This window comes from Hyla sarda, chromosome 1 (genome assembly GCF_029499605.1).
Source record: "Hyla sarda isolate aHylSar1 chromosome 1, aHylSar1.hap1, whole genome shotgun sequence".
Classification (NCBI taxonomy): Eukaryota; Metazoa; Chordata; class Amphibia; order Anura; family Hylidae; genus Hyla; species Hyla sarda.
Window position 1 is genome coordinate 534,084,130 of NC_079189.1, and position 14,041 is coordinate 534,098,170.

Below are 14,041 nucleotides of genomic sequence, written 5' to 3' on the forward strand. Positions count from 1 at the left end.
CTTTGGCTGTCTGGGCATGCTGGGAGTTGTAGTTTAGCAACAGCTGGAGTCTCCCTGTCTGGGTAGACACTGCCAGAAGGGTCTGTTCACATTATACAAAACGGACAATGTGAACAGAGCTTCAGATTTACTAGCCTGGATCATCACCTCAGTGGGATTTTAGCCATATGAAAGCCCTTCAAATCCACTTCAAAACTGAACTGGTCCCTGAAAAATTCCGATTTTGAAAATTTTGTGAAAAATTAGAAAATTGATGCTGAACTTTGAAGCCCTCTGATGTCTTCCAAAAGTAATAACATGTCAACTTTATGATGCCAACTAGAAATGAGCGAACTTACAGTAAATTTGATTCGTCACGAACTTCTCGGCTCGGCTATAAATTAGTTCAGCTCTCAGGTGCTCCGGTGAGCTGGAAAAGGTGGATACAGTCCTAGGAAAGAGTCTCCTAGGACTGTATCCACCTTTTCCAGCCCACGGGAGCACCTGAAAGCTAAACTAATTTATGCAGGATAAGAAATCAACTGCCGAGCCGAGAAGTTCATGACGAATCGAATTTACTGTAAGTTCGCTCATCTCTAATGCCAACATAAAGAAGACATTGTATATGTGAATCAATATATAATTTATTTGTTATGTTTATTTTCCTTATAAGCAGAGAGCTTCAAAGTTAGAAAAATGCTAAATTTCTAATTTTTTCTTCAAATTTGAGAAATTTTCACCAATAAATGATGCAAGTACAGACGAAAATTTACCACTAACATAAAGTAAAATAGGTCACAAAAAAACACTCTCGTAATCAGAATGAAAAGTAAAAGCATCCCAGAGTTATTAATGCTTAAAGTGACAGTGGTCAGATGTGCAAAAAATGCTCCCGTCCTTAGGGTTATAATGGGCTCCGTCCCCAAGGAGTTAAGAAATATATTCTGAACTGTAATTGGTTGCTGTCTGTCTGATAATGGATAAATCTGTGCCACAGAGTAAATATTTATAATACACACAAACACATCTAAACAAGTAGATCATTTTCTAATCTTCAACTTAAATAAATAGAATAAATAAACAAACAAACAAACAAACACTCAGGAAAAGCTGTTCTTCACTTATCCAAGAAAAATCTCACTTCTCTGTAATAAAAGTCAGGGCTCAGTTTATCACCAGTTCAGACTTTTTTTTTTTTTTACTATGATAAGAAAAATCTAGTAGGTGGCGCTGATAGGTTATTGCTGCTCACAGCACAATGCTCTCAGCACAAGGGAAAGTCTATAGAAAGGAGAGAGAAGAGGAGGAGGAGGAGGGTACAGGCAGCAGCACAGGGGAGAAGGAGGAGGAGAGATCTCACACACTGTTACACAGCCTGCAAGCAACAGGCAGGATAAGAAGGGATCTGAAGTGCAGGATCCTGGGATCCATCTACCCCTGAGATCCACTCGTCTTCACTGGACTCAAGCATCTTCTGCAAAAGGGGGGAAGAAGTGAAAGGTGCAGCAGCTGCTAACAGGATGCACCATGAAGAGAGTTCACCCATGCTTAGACCCAGATATGGCTGTAAGTGCATGCAATGCTTCTACCTGCAGCAGAGGGCAGGGTTGGGGGGGTCACAAGTCCTGCACAAGACTCAATATATTCATCATGCATGTTCTGGGGCTCCCTGTGCCTCACCTGTTGCTTTTAAAGTCCTAACTCAGCCTCATTGTTGTATTCTGTTCTAGCAGTGGAGCAGCAAGTTTTTTGGAGGGATGTGAAGAGTTGAGCAGCTCTTTTCAGCCATGTGTGAAGCTGTTGGTTTTAGTCCCATGTTGTATCAACCCCTTCCAGGTGGTTACAGTGTAGCCTGCAATGTTACCTTGTAGCATTTGTTGTTGTTACATCTGGCTTGTTTTTACTTTCCTACCTCAGTGTAACTTGATGTGATGCCTTGGTCATGTGGTGAGGTTATTTGAGGGGTCGGAAGTTTATAATGATGGAATATTAATGTTTTTGCTTATTTTTGTTCTATTCACTTATGGCATATTCGTTAAAGAGCTAAGCAATATTTTAAGACTAGCCTAGCCTATGGGGCAGTTGTTGCTATAAATCTGGATATTCAACTTTATGATTATTATTAGCAGTCAATGGGATTCAGTAGGTTCTGTTCTGTCATATATTTTGTTACTGGATTGTTCCTATGTTTTCCAAACAGCGTGCCTCCGGCTGTTGCAAAACTACAACTCCCAGCATGCCCGGACAGCCGAAGGCTGTCCGGGCATGCTGGGAGTTGTAGTTTTGCAACAGCTGGAGGCACACTGTTCATAATGACATCCTTTATTTGTTCCTTATGTGTGCCAACAGGTAGCACAGGGTTTATATCCATGACTATGCTTTGTTGTGTAGTCATGCAAGATTACCATATTTCCATTCAGGAGTCTAAGAAAGTTGAATGATAACCCCTTTAGATGTCGAAAGGCTGACTCTATACATTGTCACCTACATTGCCTTAATGACATAACTCAGAAATGGTTTGAACAGGAATTTAGCAGTGTGACGGAGAGGACAGCTCAAGGACATATACCTTTTGCTGTTCAGTTTCTGTAGATGCCTTCCTTATCCTGTCCTGATCATTTATAAGAATGTTATCAGTCGTCTCACTTGGAGGTTGGAGTAGCCCAGACAAGCTGATAAGACGTGCCATATATCACAATGCGAGTGCATGGAGTTTAATTCTGAGTGACATCGTCTTTCATTGTACTTTGACCAGAAATGTTCCATCCCCCTTATTCTATATGGCAACATTTGCTGTGCCTGCTGTTCTGTCACCTGTGTGTGTTCAGTATGTGTGTGTATGTATATGTATGTGTGTATATATATATATATATATATACATACACACACACACTGGGGGACATGTATCAAGGATTTTACCCCTGTTTTGTGTGTATTTTTTTTGCGCAAAACTTTGTGCAAGCCCTTTTTTTTGCGCACGTTTTGGTAGAGCATGTCCTCCAGATGTGGCCGAATCGGGGTACCTTGGAGTGACATCTATAGTACCCATGGATTTATAAACTGCATACTTTTCCTTTACACCCAAAATTTTGCCGCAAGAGCTGTTTTTTTTTTTTTGCGCAAATATAAGCCATCTTGGACTTAACGTAGCAAGATGCTCTAAATCATTGATTCTATTTTCCAAAGAGTGGATTGAGGAGATTACTATATTTACCCGCAATTTATGAAGCTCATTGCGCTTGATTGATAAATTTAGCGCTTCTGCGCATAATTTAGAATTCGGGAAAATGGGTAAATTGCTTCTATCATACACAAATAATGATACATGTCCCCCACTGTGTATGGTCTTGCGCTATATATACATATATACCGTGTTTGGTCTTGCGCTATATATATATATATATATATATATATATATATATATATTAAATTATCAAACATGCAAACTAGAGCATATATAAAGCTGTTTCTATAATGGCCATTCTGTGCTGCATTACTTAAAGTGCCATTCCCATTGGCCTCCCATTTCGAAACCCCCTGCCTAACCTCTAGGTGCCCCTATAGCTTTTACATACGCAGTGGTGCTTCTGGACACTTATATTGTAGGGAATACAGCACAAATCTATTCAATTGAATAGGGTAGCCCTGCAGTCAGTATGTGGGGGGGGGGGAGAACTGGAGCCGCTATACGGGAAAAAAAAAAAACTTTGAAGAGGTTGCAGCACTGCAGCCTATTCATTCTGTGAATAGTTGAGGGTCCCGGGAAGTACTCCACTGGAAAACATTTTTCTTTTAAATCAACTGGTGCCAGAAAGTTAAACAGATTTGTAAATTACTTCTATTAAAAAATCCCAATCCTTCCAGTATTTATCAGCTGCTGTATAATCCACAGGAAGTTCTATTCTTTTTGAATTTCCTTTCTGTCTGACCACAGTGCTCTCTGCTGACACCTCTGTCCATTTTAGGAACTGTCCAGAGCAGGATAGGTTTTCTATGGGGATTTTCTCCTACTCTGGACAGTTCCTGACATGGACAGAGGTACCTGCAGAGAGCATTTGTGGTCAGGCAGAAATGAAATTCAAAAAGAAAAGAACTTCCTGTGGGTTATACAGCATTTAAGTACTGGAAGGATTGGGATTTTTTAATAGAAGTAATTTACAAATCTGTTTAACTTTCTGGCACCAGTTGATATAGAATAATTTTTTTTCCAGTGGATTACCCCTTTAATTCCCATCAATAGACAAGTTATAGTACATGCTACAAATGTCATCAGTTCAATAGTGTGAAGCCCCCTTTAAAAATCTGCACAAACCCTTCTGTATATGGCCTAGGCAGTGTGACTGTGCTAGATCCAGCCTATCATTTCTGTGCAGTGGTTTTTGGTATAGAGAAGTGACACATATCATCATTTTAATCCTTTTGTTGTATTACATGTGACTATCAGCAAACAGGAAACATTTCTGAGACGTTGGTAGATTTAATTTTGACTTTGGATGGGTAGTATGTAATGCTTAATTGCACCTGTGGTGGCGCTGCAGAGTAATTCAACACTTGCTGCAGGACTACTTTTGATAAACTAAAGGTGTCCATACATCTTCAATTTGGCTGCCAGCTATCTCTCTTGATCTGCTAAATCTTCATGGAGAGAGGAGGGGTAGGCCGCTGCCATGCAGGTCTTGTGGTGACTTAAAGGGCTACTCTGGAGGGAATTTTTTTTTCAAATCAACTGGTGCCAGAAAGTTAAACAGATTTGTAAATTTATTTCTATATAAAAATCTTAATCCTTACAGAACTTATCAGCTGCTGTATGCTTCAGAGGAAGTTGAGTGGTTCTTTCCAGTTTGACCACAGTGCTTTCTGCTGCCAGTGTCAAGAACTGTCCAGAGTAGGAGAGGTTTGTTAAGGTGAATTGTTCCTGCTTGGGGCAGTTCCTGACACAGACAGAGATGGCAGCATAGAGCACTGTGGTTAGACTGAAAATAACTACACAACTTCCTTTTGGAGCATACAGCAGCTGATAAGTACTGGAAGGATTAAGATTTTTAAATAGAAGTAATTTTACTAATCTGTTTAACTATCTGGCATCAGATGATTTGAAATTTGTTCCACTGGAGTTCCCCTTTAAAGGAGTACTTTGCTGCACTGCTTCCCCAGCGTCAGGAAGTTTATTGTTCCGAACGCTGTGTGCGGGCTTCCGTGTTCAGGGCCGCCCCTCGTGACATCACGCCCGCCCCCTCAACCAAAGTCTATGGGAAGGGGGCATGACGTCACGAGGGGCGGCCCTGAACACGGAAGCCCACACACAGCGTTCAGAACAATAACCTTCCGGACGCTGGGAAACTCCGGGAGCTCCGGAAGCACTGTAGCGGAGTACCCCTTTAATCCCTGAAAACAAAAGGTTCAGGCAGTTGAAATGTATTCTTCGGACTTGATATCAGGAAGGGATGGTAAAAAGTGGGCAGACTGTGAAGGTTGAGTTGCCCATGCCAACCAAACAGATCTGGGATCTCATTTATCAGAGGTCCTGAGAGATGAAAGCAACAAACTGTTTTCTCCGTGCAACTGTTCCAATTTCCATTTGTACTAGTGTGAACCCAGCCTTGTGCCAGTCTTTCTGGTGGCCAGCATTTGTGCCGCATAAACTGCAGATTTGATATCTGCTCCTCTGTGTTCTGCAGAATATATAATAAAGGGCTCAGGTAGTCCACGTTACCATGTAAAATGCCCAATGATTTGTAAATCATTTTCTCTTCTATGACAGGTTTATGCCATGGTTCACAATGAGTGATATCATTGCCTGGATGAAATGGCACTTTGTAGATAATAAAGCAAAGCGCTAATGAAAATCACACTCTAGTACTTCTGGGCCCTGAGATATGGCGGTCACGTGAACATAGGTTTATTGTAATGTACACGTCTTACTGCTGCCATTCTTCTACTTACAATATTATGTCCTTGACAATGCTCTTGACACTTCTCGCCAGGTTCAATATTGTGAAACCAAATTATTACAGTACTTCTTAAAGTAGACTCTAACCTTCTTGGTACTCCTACCCATTTCACTTCTGAGAGTGCCGAGTTTTGTTCTACGGGTGCTGGCTGAACATGGGCTACACACACACATGCATCTGATTGGTGGAAAAATAGTGCTGCATACAGTGTCATTATTTTTTATTTTTTTACAGTTCTAAATGGCAAACCCCATTATAAATCAGTGAGTTCTGCTGAGCACTAAGGCTGTTTTGACACTTCAGAATGTCCGAATGGAGAAACTCTGTGCAGACATTCCGCAAACAGGCATGGAAATTCCATTGTGTTCACAGTGCAGCAGAATCCCGTTGAATTCAATGGGACACTGCTGCAGCCGAATCTCTTCGTTGGATTCCAATGTGTAATCCAGCACGGAAATTCCTGACGTATGAACATGGCCTAAAGCAGCGATCTTCAACCTGCGGACCTCCAGATGTTGCAAAACTACAACTCCCAGCATGCCCGGACAGCCGTTGGCTGTCCGGGCATGCTGGGAGTTGTAGTTTCGCAACATCTGGAGGACCGCAGGTTGAAGACCACTGGCCTAAAGGTTTCTGTTGTAAATGTAAGCCAGTATGCAGACATGAGCAGAATTTTTAGCTGGCCATAGGAATTAGATGTATGTCCACCATGCAGAATTCCTCAGGAACTGTGGAGGAGATAATGTTCAGGCTGTAGGATTTCATATAGCCCTATTCTTTTGTTCTCTGGGAGATAAGCTGCTGGCAGGATTTTGGCCACAAGTTAGGGCCTTATTATCTGAGCCGATCTGGGTGCTCAATGTTCAGCTACAGAGCCTATGACAAGGCTTAAATGAGTAGTCCAGTGGTGAACAACTTATCCCCTATCCTAAGGATAGGGGATAAGTTTGAGATTGCGGGTGGTCCGACCGCTGGGGGCCCCCTGCGATCTCCTGTACGGAGCCCCGACAGCCCGCGGGAAGGGGGCGTGTCGACCTCCGCACGAAGCGGCGGCCGACACGCCCCCTCAATACAACTCTATGGTAGAGCCGAAGCGCTGCCTTCGGCAATCTCCGGCTCTGCCATACAGATGTATTGAGGGGGCGTGTCGGCCGCCGTTTCGTGCGGGGGTCTTCCCCCGCTATCTGGCCGGAGAGTCTGGCCTCCGTACAGAGAGATCGCAGGGGGCCCCAGCGGTCGGACCCCCCGCGATCTCAAACTTATCTCCTATCCTTAGGATAGGGGATACGTTTTTCACCACTGGACTACCCCTTTAACAATAATGAGGGAAGGGCCTCACAATTGCGTGGCTTACTCATGCAGTCCTTTACTTCTATCATTTGTAGGAAGCACATCCCCCTATTACATGGGAAGATGTGCGGCCAACAAGCAATGGTATGTTTAACCTGCCAAAAAGAACCCACCGAACAAGTTCTTTTTTGTTTATTGGCTGCTTGCCCCATGTAACAGGTCCCTTACTCACCCTTTCCCCATTAAAAGAACATGCACCCTTTGCCCAGCATACATGTGTTTTGAGGGCACCCGGAGGGAGAGCTGTCAGCCAACAAATATGTATGGTCATCTTTACTGCTATCATGTTGACCATACTCATGGCATAGTGGCCCGATGCCAACAACTATCCTAATAAATAAATATATATATATATATATATATATATATATATATATATATATATATATATATTGGATTGGCAGTGTGTGTATATTTCAACAAAGGGAAAAAAGCATCTTTCAGAAAGCCTTGGTAATATCTAGCTACCAGTGGATCCCTCTTTACCCCCATGACATAATGGGGCCACATAGTTTAGGAAAGAACTGTATTTTGCCAAATATAATCTTCTCTGAAGGTGTATGACAGCCTCCTTAACCTGTACATGTCATTTTCATGTATGATTCTGGCACATTTTTGGCCATAAGTTGTTATAATTTGGACAAAGAGTGATGGAAACATAAAATTGACACAGTGTAGACTGTAAAATAACTCTAATCCTGAAATGTATTCTTAGAAATGGCTTGCCTTCCATCCATTTGGGTTTTATTTTCCTTTTACATTGAAACCTATTCTACTTTATTAGCAGATTCTTGTACTGTAGCTTGATATTTACAAGAGACTTCTCCTGGGAAAACATATGCATCCGGTGAATGATCTGTACAACCCTTACCTTGGGACAGAAGTCATGCTTGATCCGGCAGTGCCGGCATGTGATTTGTACACTTGTACTATGATCTTGTCCATTATTTATTCAGTGCATAAGGCGGACTCTCAGGACTTCAGTGCAACGTGTGTTCTTTTCCTGTCATTCAGAGAAGATCATCAGGAAGTGGTTTGGGTGTCACTGACTGATCTGTTGTGACCAAAGTGTCTCACTAAAAATGAAAAGCAGGTTGTATTTAAAGTGTTGCTATCGTTAAAATCTGGGTTTGGGTGCTAAGACTCCCAACCATTGCTAGAACGAAGGGGCAGAAGTGTTCGGCTGAGCGCTGTGTTCCTTCATTTTTGTTTGCTTCTACTCAGAAGGCCAAGTGTGAGGTGTACAGTAGCCTAAGAACCTTTTATTAAATTTCTACACTGCGGGGGAGACTTATCAAAACCTGTCCAGAGGAAAAGTTGCTGAGTTGCCCACTAGAGATGAGCGAAGTTAGTGATTCAATTCGTCACGAACTTCTCGGTTCGGCAGTTGATGACTTTTCCTGCATAAATTAGTTCAGCTTTCGGGTGCTCTGCTGGGCTGGAAAAGGTGGATATAGTCCTAGGAGAGAGTCTCCTAGGACTGTATCCACCTTTTCCAGCTTAGCGGAGCACCCGAAAGCTGAAATAATTTATGCAGGATAAAGTCAGCAAACATAGAGCCGCGAGGTTCGTGACGAATCTAATTTACTGTAACTTTGCTTATCTCTATTGCCCATAGTAACCAATCAAATCGCTTCTTTCATTTTTCAGAGGCCTTTTCAAAAATAAAAGAAGCAATCTGATTGGTTGCTATGGGTAAGTCAGATGTGACAGAGGTCTCTTTTATAGAGAACTTTTTATTTTTTTGTTTTAATCACCAACAGATTTGTTCTATTCATACTTCCTGTGATCATTTTTGATAGTCGGTATTACAAGTAAATGTCAGGTTTAGGTTTAACTTCATCAGTGTTCGCCAACCTGTTCGCCAGCTGTTGCAGAACTACAATTCCCATCATGCTAAGACAGATGACTTGTAGTTTTGTATCAGCTGGAGAGCCACAGGTTGGCGAACACCTGCAGTGATATGAACGACAATCTGAGAGGTCATTAACATGAAGAAATTCTCATAATGATTATTTTGTATAAAAGCAGAAAATGATAAAACTATTGTTTGTCAAAATTTCATTGTGTTCATAAAAATCATTGTTAAAGATATCTGTAAATGTTACTAATGGATGGAAATGCACATCCGATATTCATAAACTGGGAAAGTTACAGAAAAACTGGCTTTGAATCCCTTAGCAACCGATCGCAGTACATCTTTTGGGCCAAATGCAATAGCGATGAAGCCAATGCGCTGCTTATTAATGTGAAAACATATGAAGGGGAGTGGATCCAGATTAGCACAGTATGTGACTCATTTATTATGGTTTGACTGGCATTATGAAATACTTCTTCTGATGAGTAGGGGGCTGGGGCTGAGGCTTACATTCCCTATATACATTAGAGAGGAGTTTGCTGAACCCACCCGTTTCAACAGGATAAGAAATTGTCCATTTTATATGAAGGCTTCCTGATGGATAATAATGGAGGGGTGAAGGATGGACCATATTACATTGTTAAATTCCAACACCTTATCCTTTTGATTTCCCCTTATCTCCCTATTGAAAACACAGGCCCACTCTGCTTAACTGCACATGCATGTGTATTGGTGAATGAGTAGTTTTCGGCCAACAGCTATTGAATTTGTAAGGCCATCATTTTGCAGTATGGACTCTGACTGACATTAGTGCGAAGAATGCATATAATGTATAATAGTTGAATAGTTACTATGTAAGATATAATAGTTGACTGCACCACACCAGTCATGATGTGCTTGAATCCCTCCTGAGCAGCGCTTTCCGCTATCGTTTAGACATGTAGAAAATGCCTACCAGCCAATCACTGGGCCTAGTGGTGACCTGCTGCATCCATTGGTTTCTGCTTGGCTCTCCTTGAAAAACGGAGCGACTGATGTATAGTGATGAGCGGCATTGCCCATATTCGAATTTGCGATATTTCACAAATATATAGACAAATATTCGTCCTATATTCGCGAATTTCACGTATTCGTTATATTCGCATATTCGAGGAAGAAAACAGTGAGGGGGTGGACAACTAACTATGCTATTGGTTGCTAGGGATGTTGTTGCTAACCTCTAACAAGTGTATTTGCATCATTCTAATTGGCCCGCATATGTGAAAAAAATGAATATTCGCAATTTCGAATATATAGCGAATATATTCGCAATATTCGCGATAAAAATTCGAATATTCACGCCCAACACTACGGACGTATAGATTTCTAGAAAGTCTCTCTCTTTCTCAAAGGAAATTGGAGCATATATGAGCAGACATAGCGCTCAGCTGATGATCAGTGGGGTCTCAGCACACAGACCCCCACCTAACAAAGCTTCTGTCACTTCACTACAACATGTCAGAAGTGACAGCTGGACGATATGTATTGTTGCCAAGGCAACTTAACAGTGCCCAGGAAGTATCATGCAGGGATATTCCTATTCAGCATAATATTTGAGCAAGATATGGGGTGGTGTAAAATCTAACACAAAGTATCATTAAAAAAAGATGTCTTCACGAGCAGCAGGGTTTTCATTTGTGTAAAGGGGCGACTTACTTGATAAGCTGATAATAAATGTATTCAGACCATGTTCTGAGGGCCCTAGTACACGGGCCGACCCTTCCCAGTAAATGAGTGGCAGTCTCGTAGATAGGTGCTCTTTTACAGGGTTCGAGAATCTGGTGAGATGGGCTACACAAATAATTGCTGGATGGTTCATCCCTTTGCTGAAATCAGCCATCGGCCGCAAATCCCTTATTACTGAGGGTGATTTGCGGACAATGCCTGATCAAAAAAGGCCTAATGAGCCCACAAAGAAGTCTATGCTTGCTTTACTGGCCCTATTAAACTTAATGAAGAAGTATCATGGACGAAAGCTTATCCCCTATCCTGTCTACATCCCTATGACAGGAGCGGGGCTGTGTTAAGACCTACGTCCCTCCTGCTGAGGGAGGTGCAGAGTTGCGTCCTGCCCAGCTCTACCTTCCCCTCCCCTTGCTGTATCTTTGGCAATCTCCAGACAGCTGACTGGAGGAGCGAACACAGAATTGCATAGTACACAAGTCTGCACTTCAATATGGAGGGGTGGGCAGCCCCCGCTTTGGGCGAGGGCATGATGCGCCGCTGTGAAGGAGAGCTGGGGCTCCATACAGGAGATTGCGGGGGGCCCCAGCGGATAGGGGCTAAATTTTTGTCCATGATACTTCTTCTTTAAGGGGATATCTGCCTGTTTAGGCACTAAAATACCTATGTAATAGGGCCCTTACCTGGAGCCAAAAATCTATGTATGCAGCTAGCTGATATTGGCATTATGATATTAGATGTGTATGGTGGTCTCCTGATTCTCCCCTTATGGCAGACCATAGGAGAGACAAGGATGGGGCAGTTGCATTTCAAAATGCCTGATCACTTTTATTCTGAAGGGAAATGGACCACCTACAGACCTGTCTGCTAGCACCTTACCTATTCAGAAGACATGGCTGGATGGGGAGAATGTTCATTTAGCAGAAGGCTATTTATGTAACCCAAATAATTTTTATTATAACTTTAGTCTGTGGTGTCCCGGTACCGTATGGTATACTCTACCTTGTGTGGTGGTCCCCAAAGTCAGAGTTCCGAGTAAGTCCCCAGTCGCCTCTTTACCTTTTAAATTTGATGTGTTATATGTATAAAAGGTATATAAATGTTAATCACCTTGATGCGGTCACAGGACCTTCGATCATGTGACTCATGTTGATTCCTCTATGGTATGTTGGAGGACCTTTGGAGGTCCTTGGGTCACATGTTTACCCATAACTCTTTGTACAGAAGATTGACAGCTGTTATGAACCAGTGAGCTTAAGTCCAGCCCCTGCCCATATAAGGGAGCTGTAGCCAATGACTGTCTCTTGGGTTGCTGCCCTCGTGGATGCCGGACTATTAGGATGGATCTGCGCAACTTACAAAGACAAGCTAGGCCAGAAGTCTGCCCGCCTCAGCCTGAAACTGACCTGAGTTAAAATCTCAATCCCCTCTAAAGCTAGCGTGATTACTGGACCGAATCTAAACCCCTAAATCCAGTGGATCACTGCAACAATTTCCTTCCTAAGCTCAATAGACTCACGAGGTCCCAACCACTTGTCAAGCTCTAATATACTTTGATATATGGATTGTTCCTGTTCATTATTGCATAAAATCTTCAGTAAAAGTTCCAACAGGTTTCTGCAAATCTCCGGTTTTGGCCAATCCATTATTTCCTATCTCCCTATCGCTCTTGGGACGGGTGGCGGTAGGACAAGCATACAGAGAATAGCCCCCACCCTGGCGTCACGAATAGAAAGGGTTAAGCAAGCATCCTTTAGTAACTGCACAGCTACACCCCATATACCCTACAACCCCAGGCTACCACAAGTCTATTTAAATAGCAATTTAATCTCTAAGAGATTTATTTCACTTAATGTGGTGTTCCAGTGCCTCCTATTAATGGGCAAGTCCAGGCCTTCTGGCTGAGGCTGATAACCTGGACCTGGTTTGTGTTCCCTTCTCCTCTCATCATTATGCAGAGAGCACTTGATCTGCCATGACGGATAATGAGGTAAACATGCCTGAAGAATATTTACACCGTCTTCTCGGTAATCTGTTGGGACTTGTGAATAACAGAAAAGCTTAACAACTGTACGGAGTGTATAAACAGCAGATGTCAATGGCTATGTTAAAGCAACATTTCTCTTTTATGGGCAGGTTTTTATGGTGAATTTGTGGATTCCTTTAGTGCATAGAGACTGGTCTACTCTTATGATTTGTGTTATTGTTTTCATCCAGTATAAGAATTGCCTGATAATCAGACGAGGCCGTGGTTTCCTTTTTTATTCGTCTGACCTATTACTTTTTAATCAGTCACTGCAGTTTCTGTATTGCTGAACCTTCATACCTAAAAGTGTTTTGTTAAATATAAAAGCATAATAAGATGCAAAATCTATTGGTATAATCTTACCGGCCCTAATAAACCTAAGAGGAAAGTTGGCCCACTGAAACGGTCTATTTCTGCAGGACTGGCCGACTGTCTATATACGAGGGAGATGTCGGGCAGAGAAGATCAGGCATGTTGAACATGAACCGTCTGATCCTTTTGTTCTTGGGAAGATAATATGCATCCAGCAATGTTTGGAAGGCTCAGACTGGAGCCGTGGCTGCATTCTCAACATCGGTGGTCTCAGAGGTTGGACCCTCACCAATCCACTAGTTATCCTCCATACTGTAGATAGGGGATAACATGCTGAAATAAGCAAATACATTTAAGGGTGTATAGCTAGCTTTAGTGAACTAGTGACAGGTAGGGATCCCTATGCTAACAAGTCACACCCCATGGTATGGGTGCCAATGGCTTTCATGCCCAGGACACTCAAAGTTTGCATGCCCCATTCTACTTATGAATCCATTGAACAGGGCACTCACTCATTGCTCACCTTGCTTACCTACTAAGGAGTTGCATATAACCTTATTCCATAATGTACTTCTTTTACTCATTCCTGCTATTAAAGAGGTTATAGAATAGGAATAGGAAAAACAACTAATTTCTTATTTAAAAGAAGAAAAAAATAGTGCCACGCCTGTCCCCAGGTTGTTTGACATTCCAACTCTGCTCCATTCACTACAATACCACACACAACCTGAGGACAGAGGCGGTGCTGTTTTTGGAAGAAATCAGCTCAGTTTTTCTAATCCCGGAAAGCTACTTGGAAAGAAGCAGTTTATGTCTTAACCAGTATTGGTCATTGGTGATGGG

At 42.3% G+C, this 14,041-nt stretch overlaps 1 protein-coding gene across 3 annotated transcripts in view; it reads left to right on the top strand.

The window, feature by feature from the left end:
- Nucleotides 1–1,324: 1,324 nt before the first annotated feature.
- IQGAP2 (IQ motif containing GTPase activating protein 2) overlaps nucleotides 1,325–14,041 on the top strand; it is a 293,295-nt gene continuing 280,578 nt past the window's right edge. For 2 of the 3 annotated variants that reach the window (XM_056540362.1, XM_056540373.1), the window contains exon 1: nucleotides 1,326–1,545. In XM_056540362.1, coding sequence (XP_056396337.1) covers nucleotides 1,500–1,545 — 46 coding nt within the window. In that variant the 5' untranslated portion in view covers nucleotides 1,326–1,499. Of the gene's footprint in view, nucleotides 1,546–14,041 lie in introns of all 3 variants that reach the window. The other variant, XM_056540352.1, reaches the window with a different exon arrangement.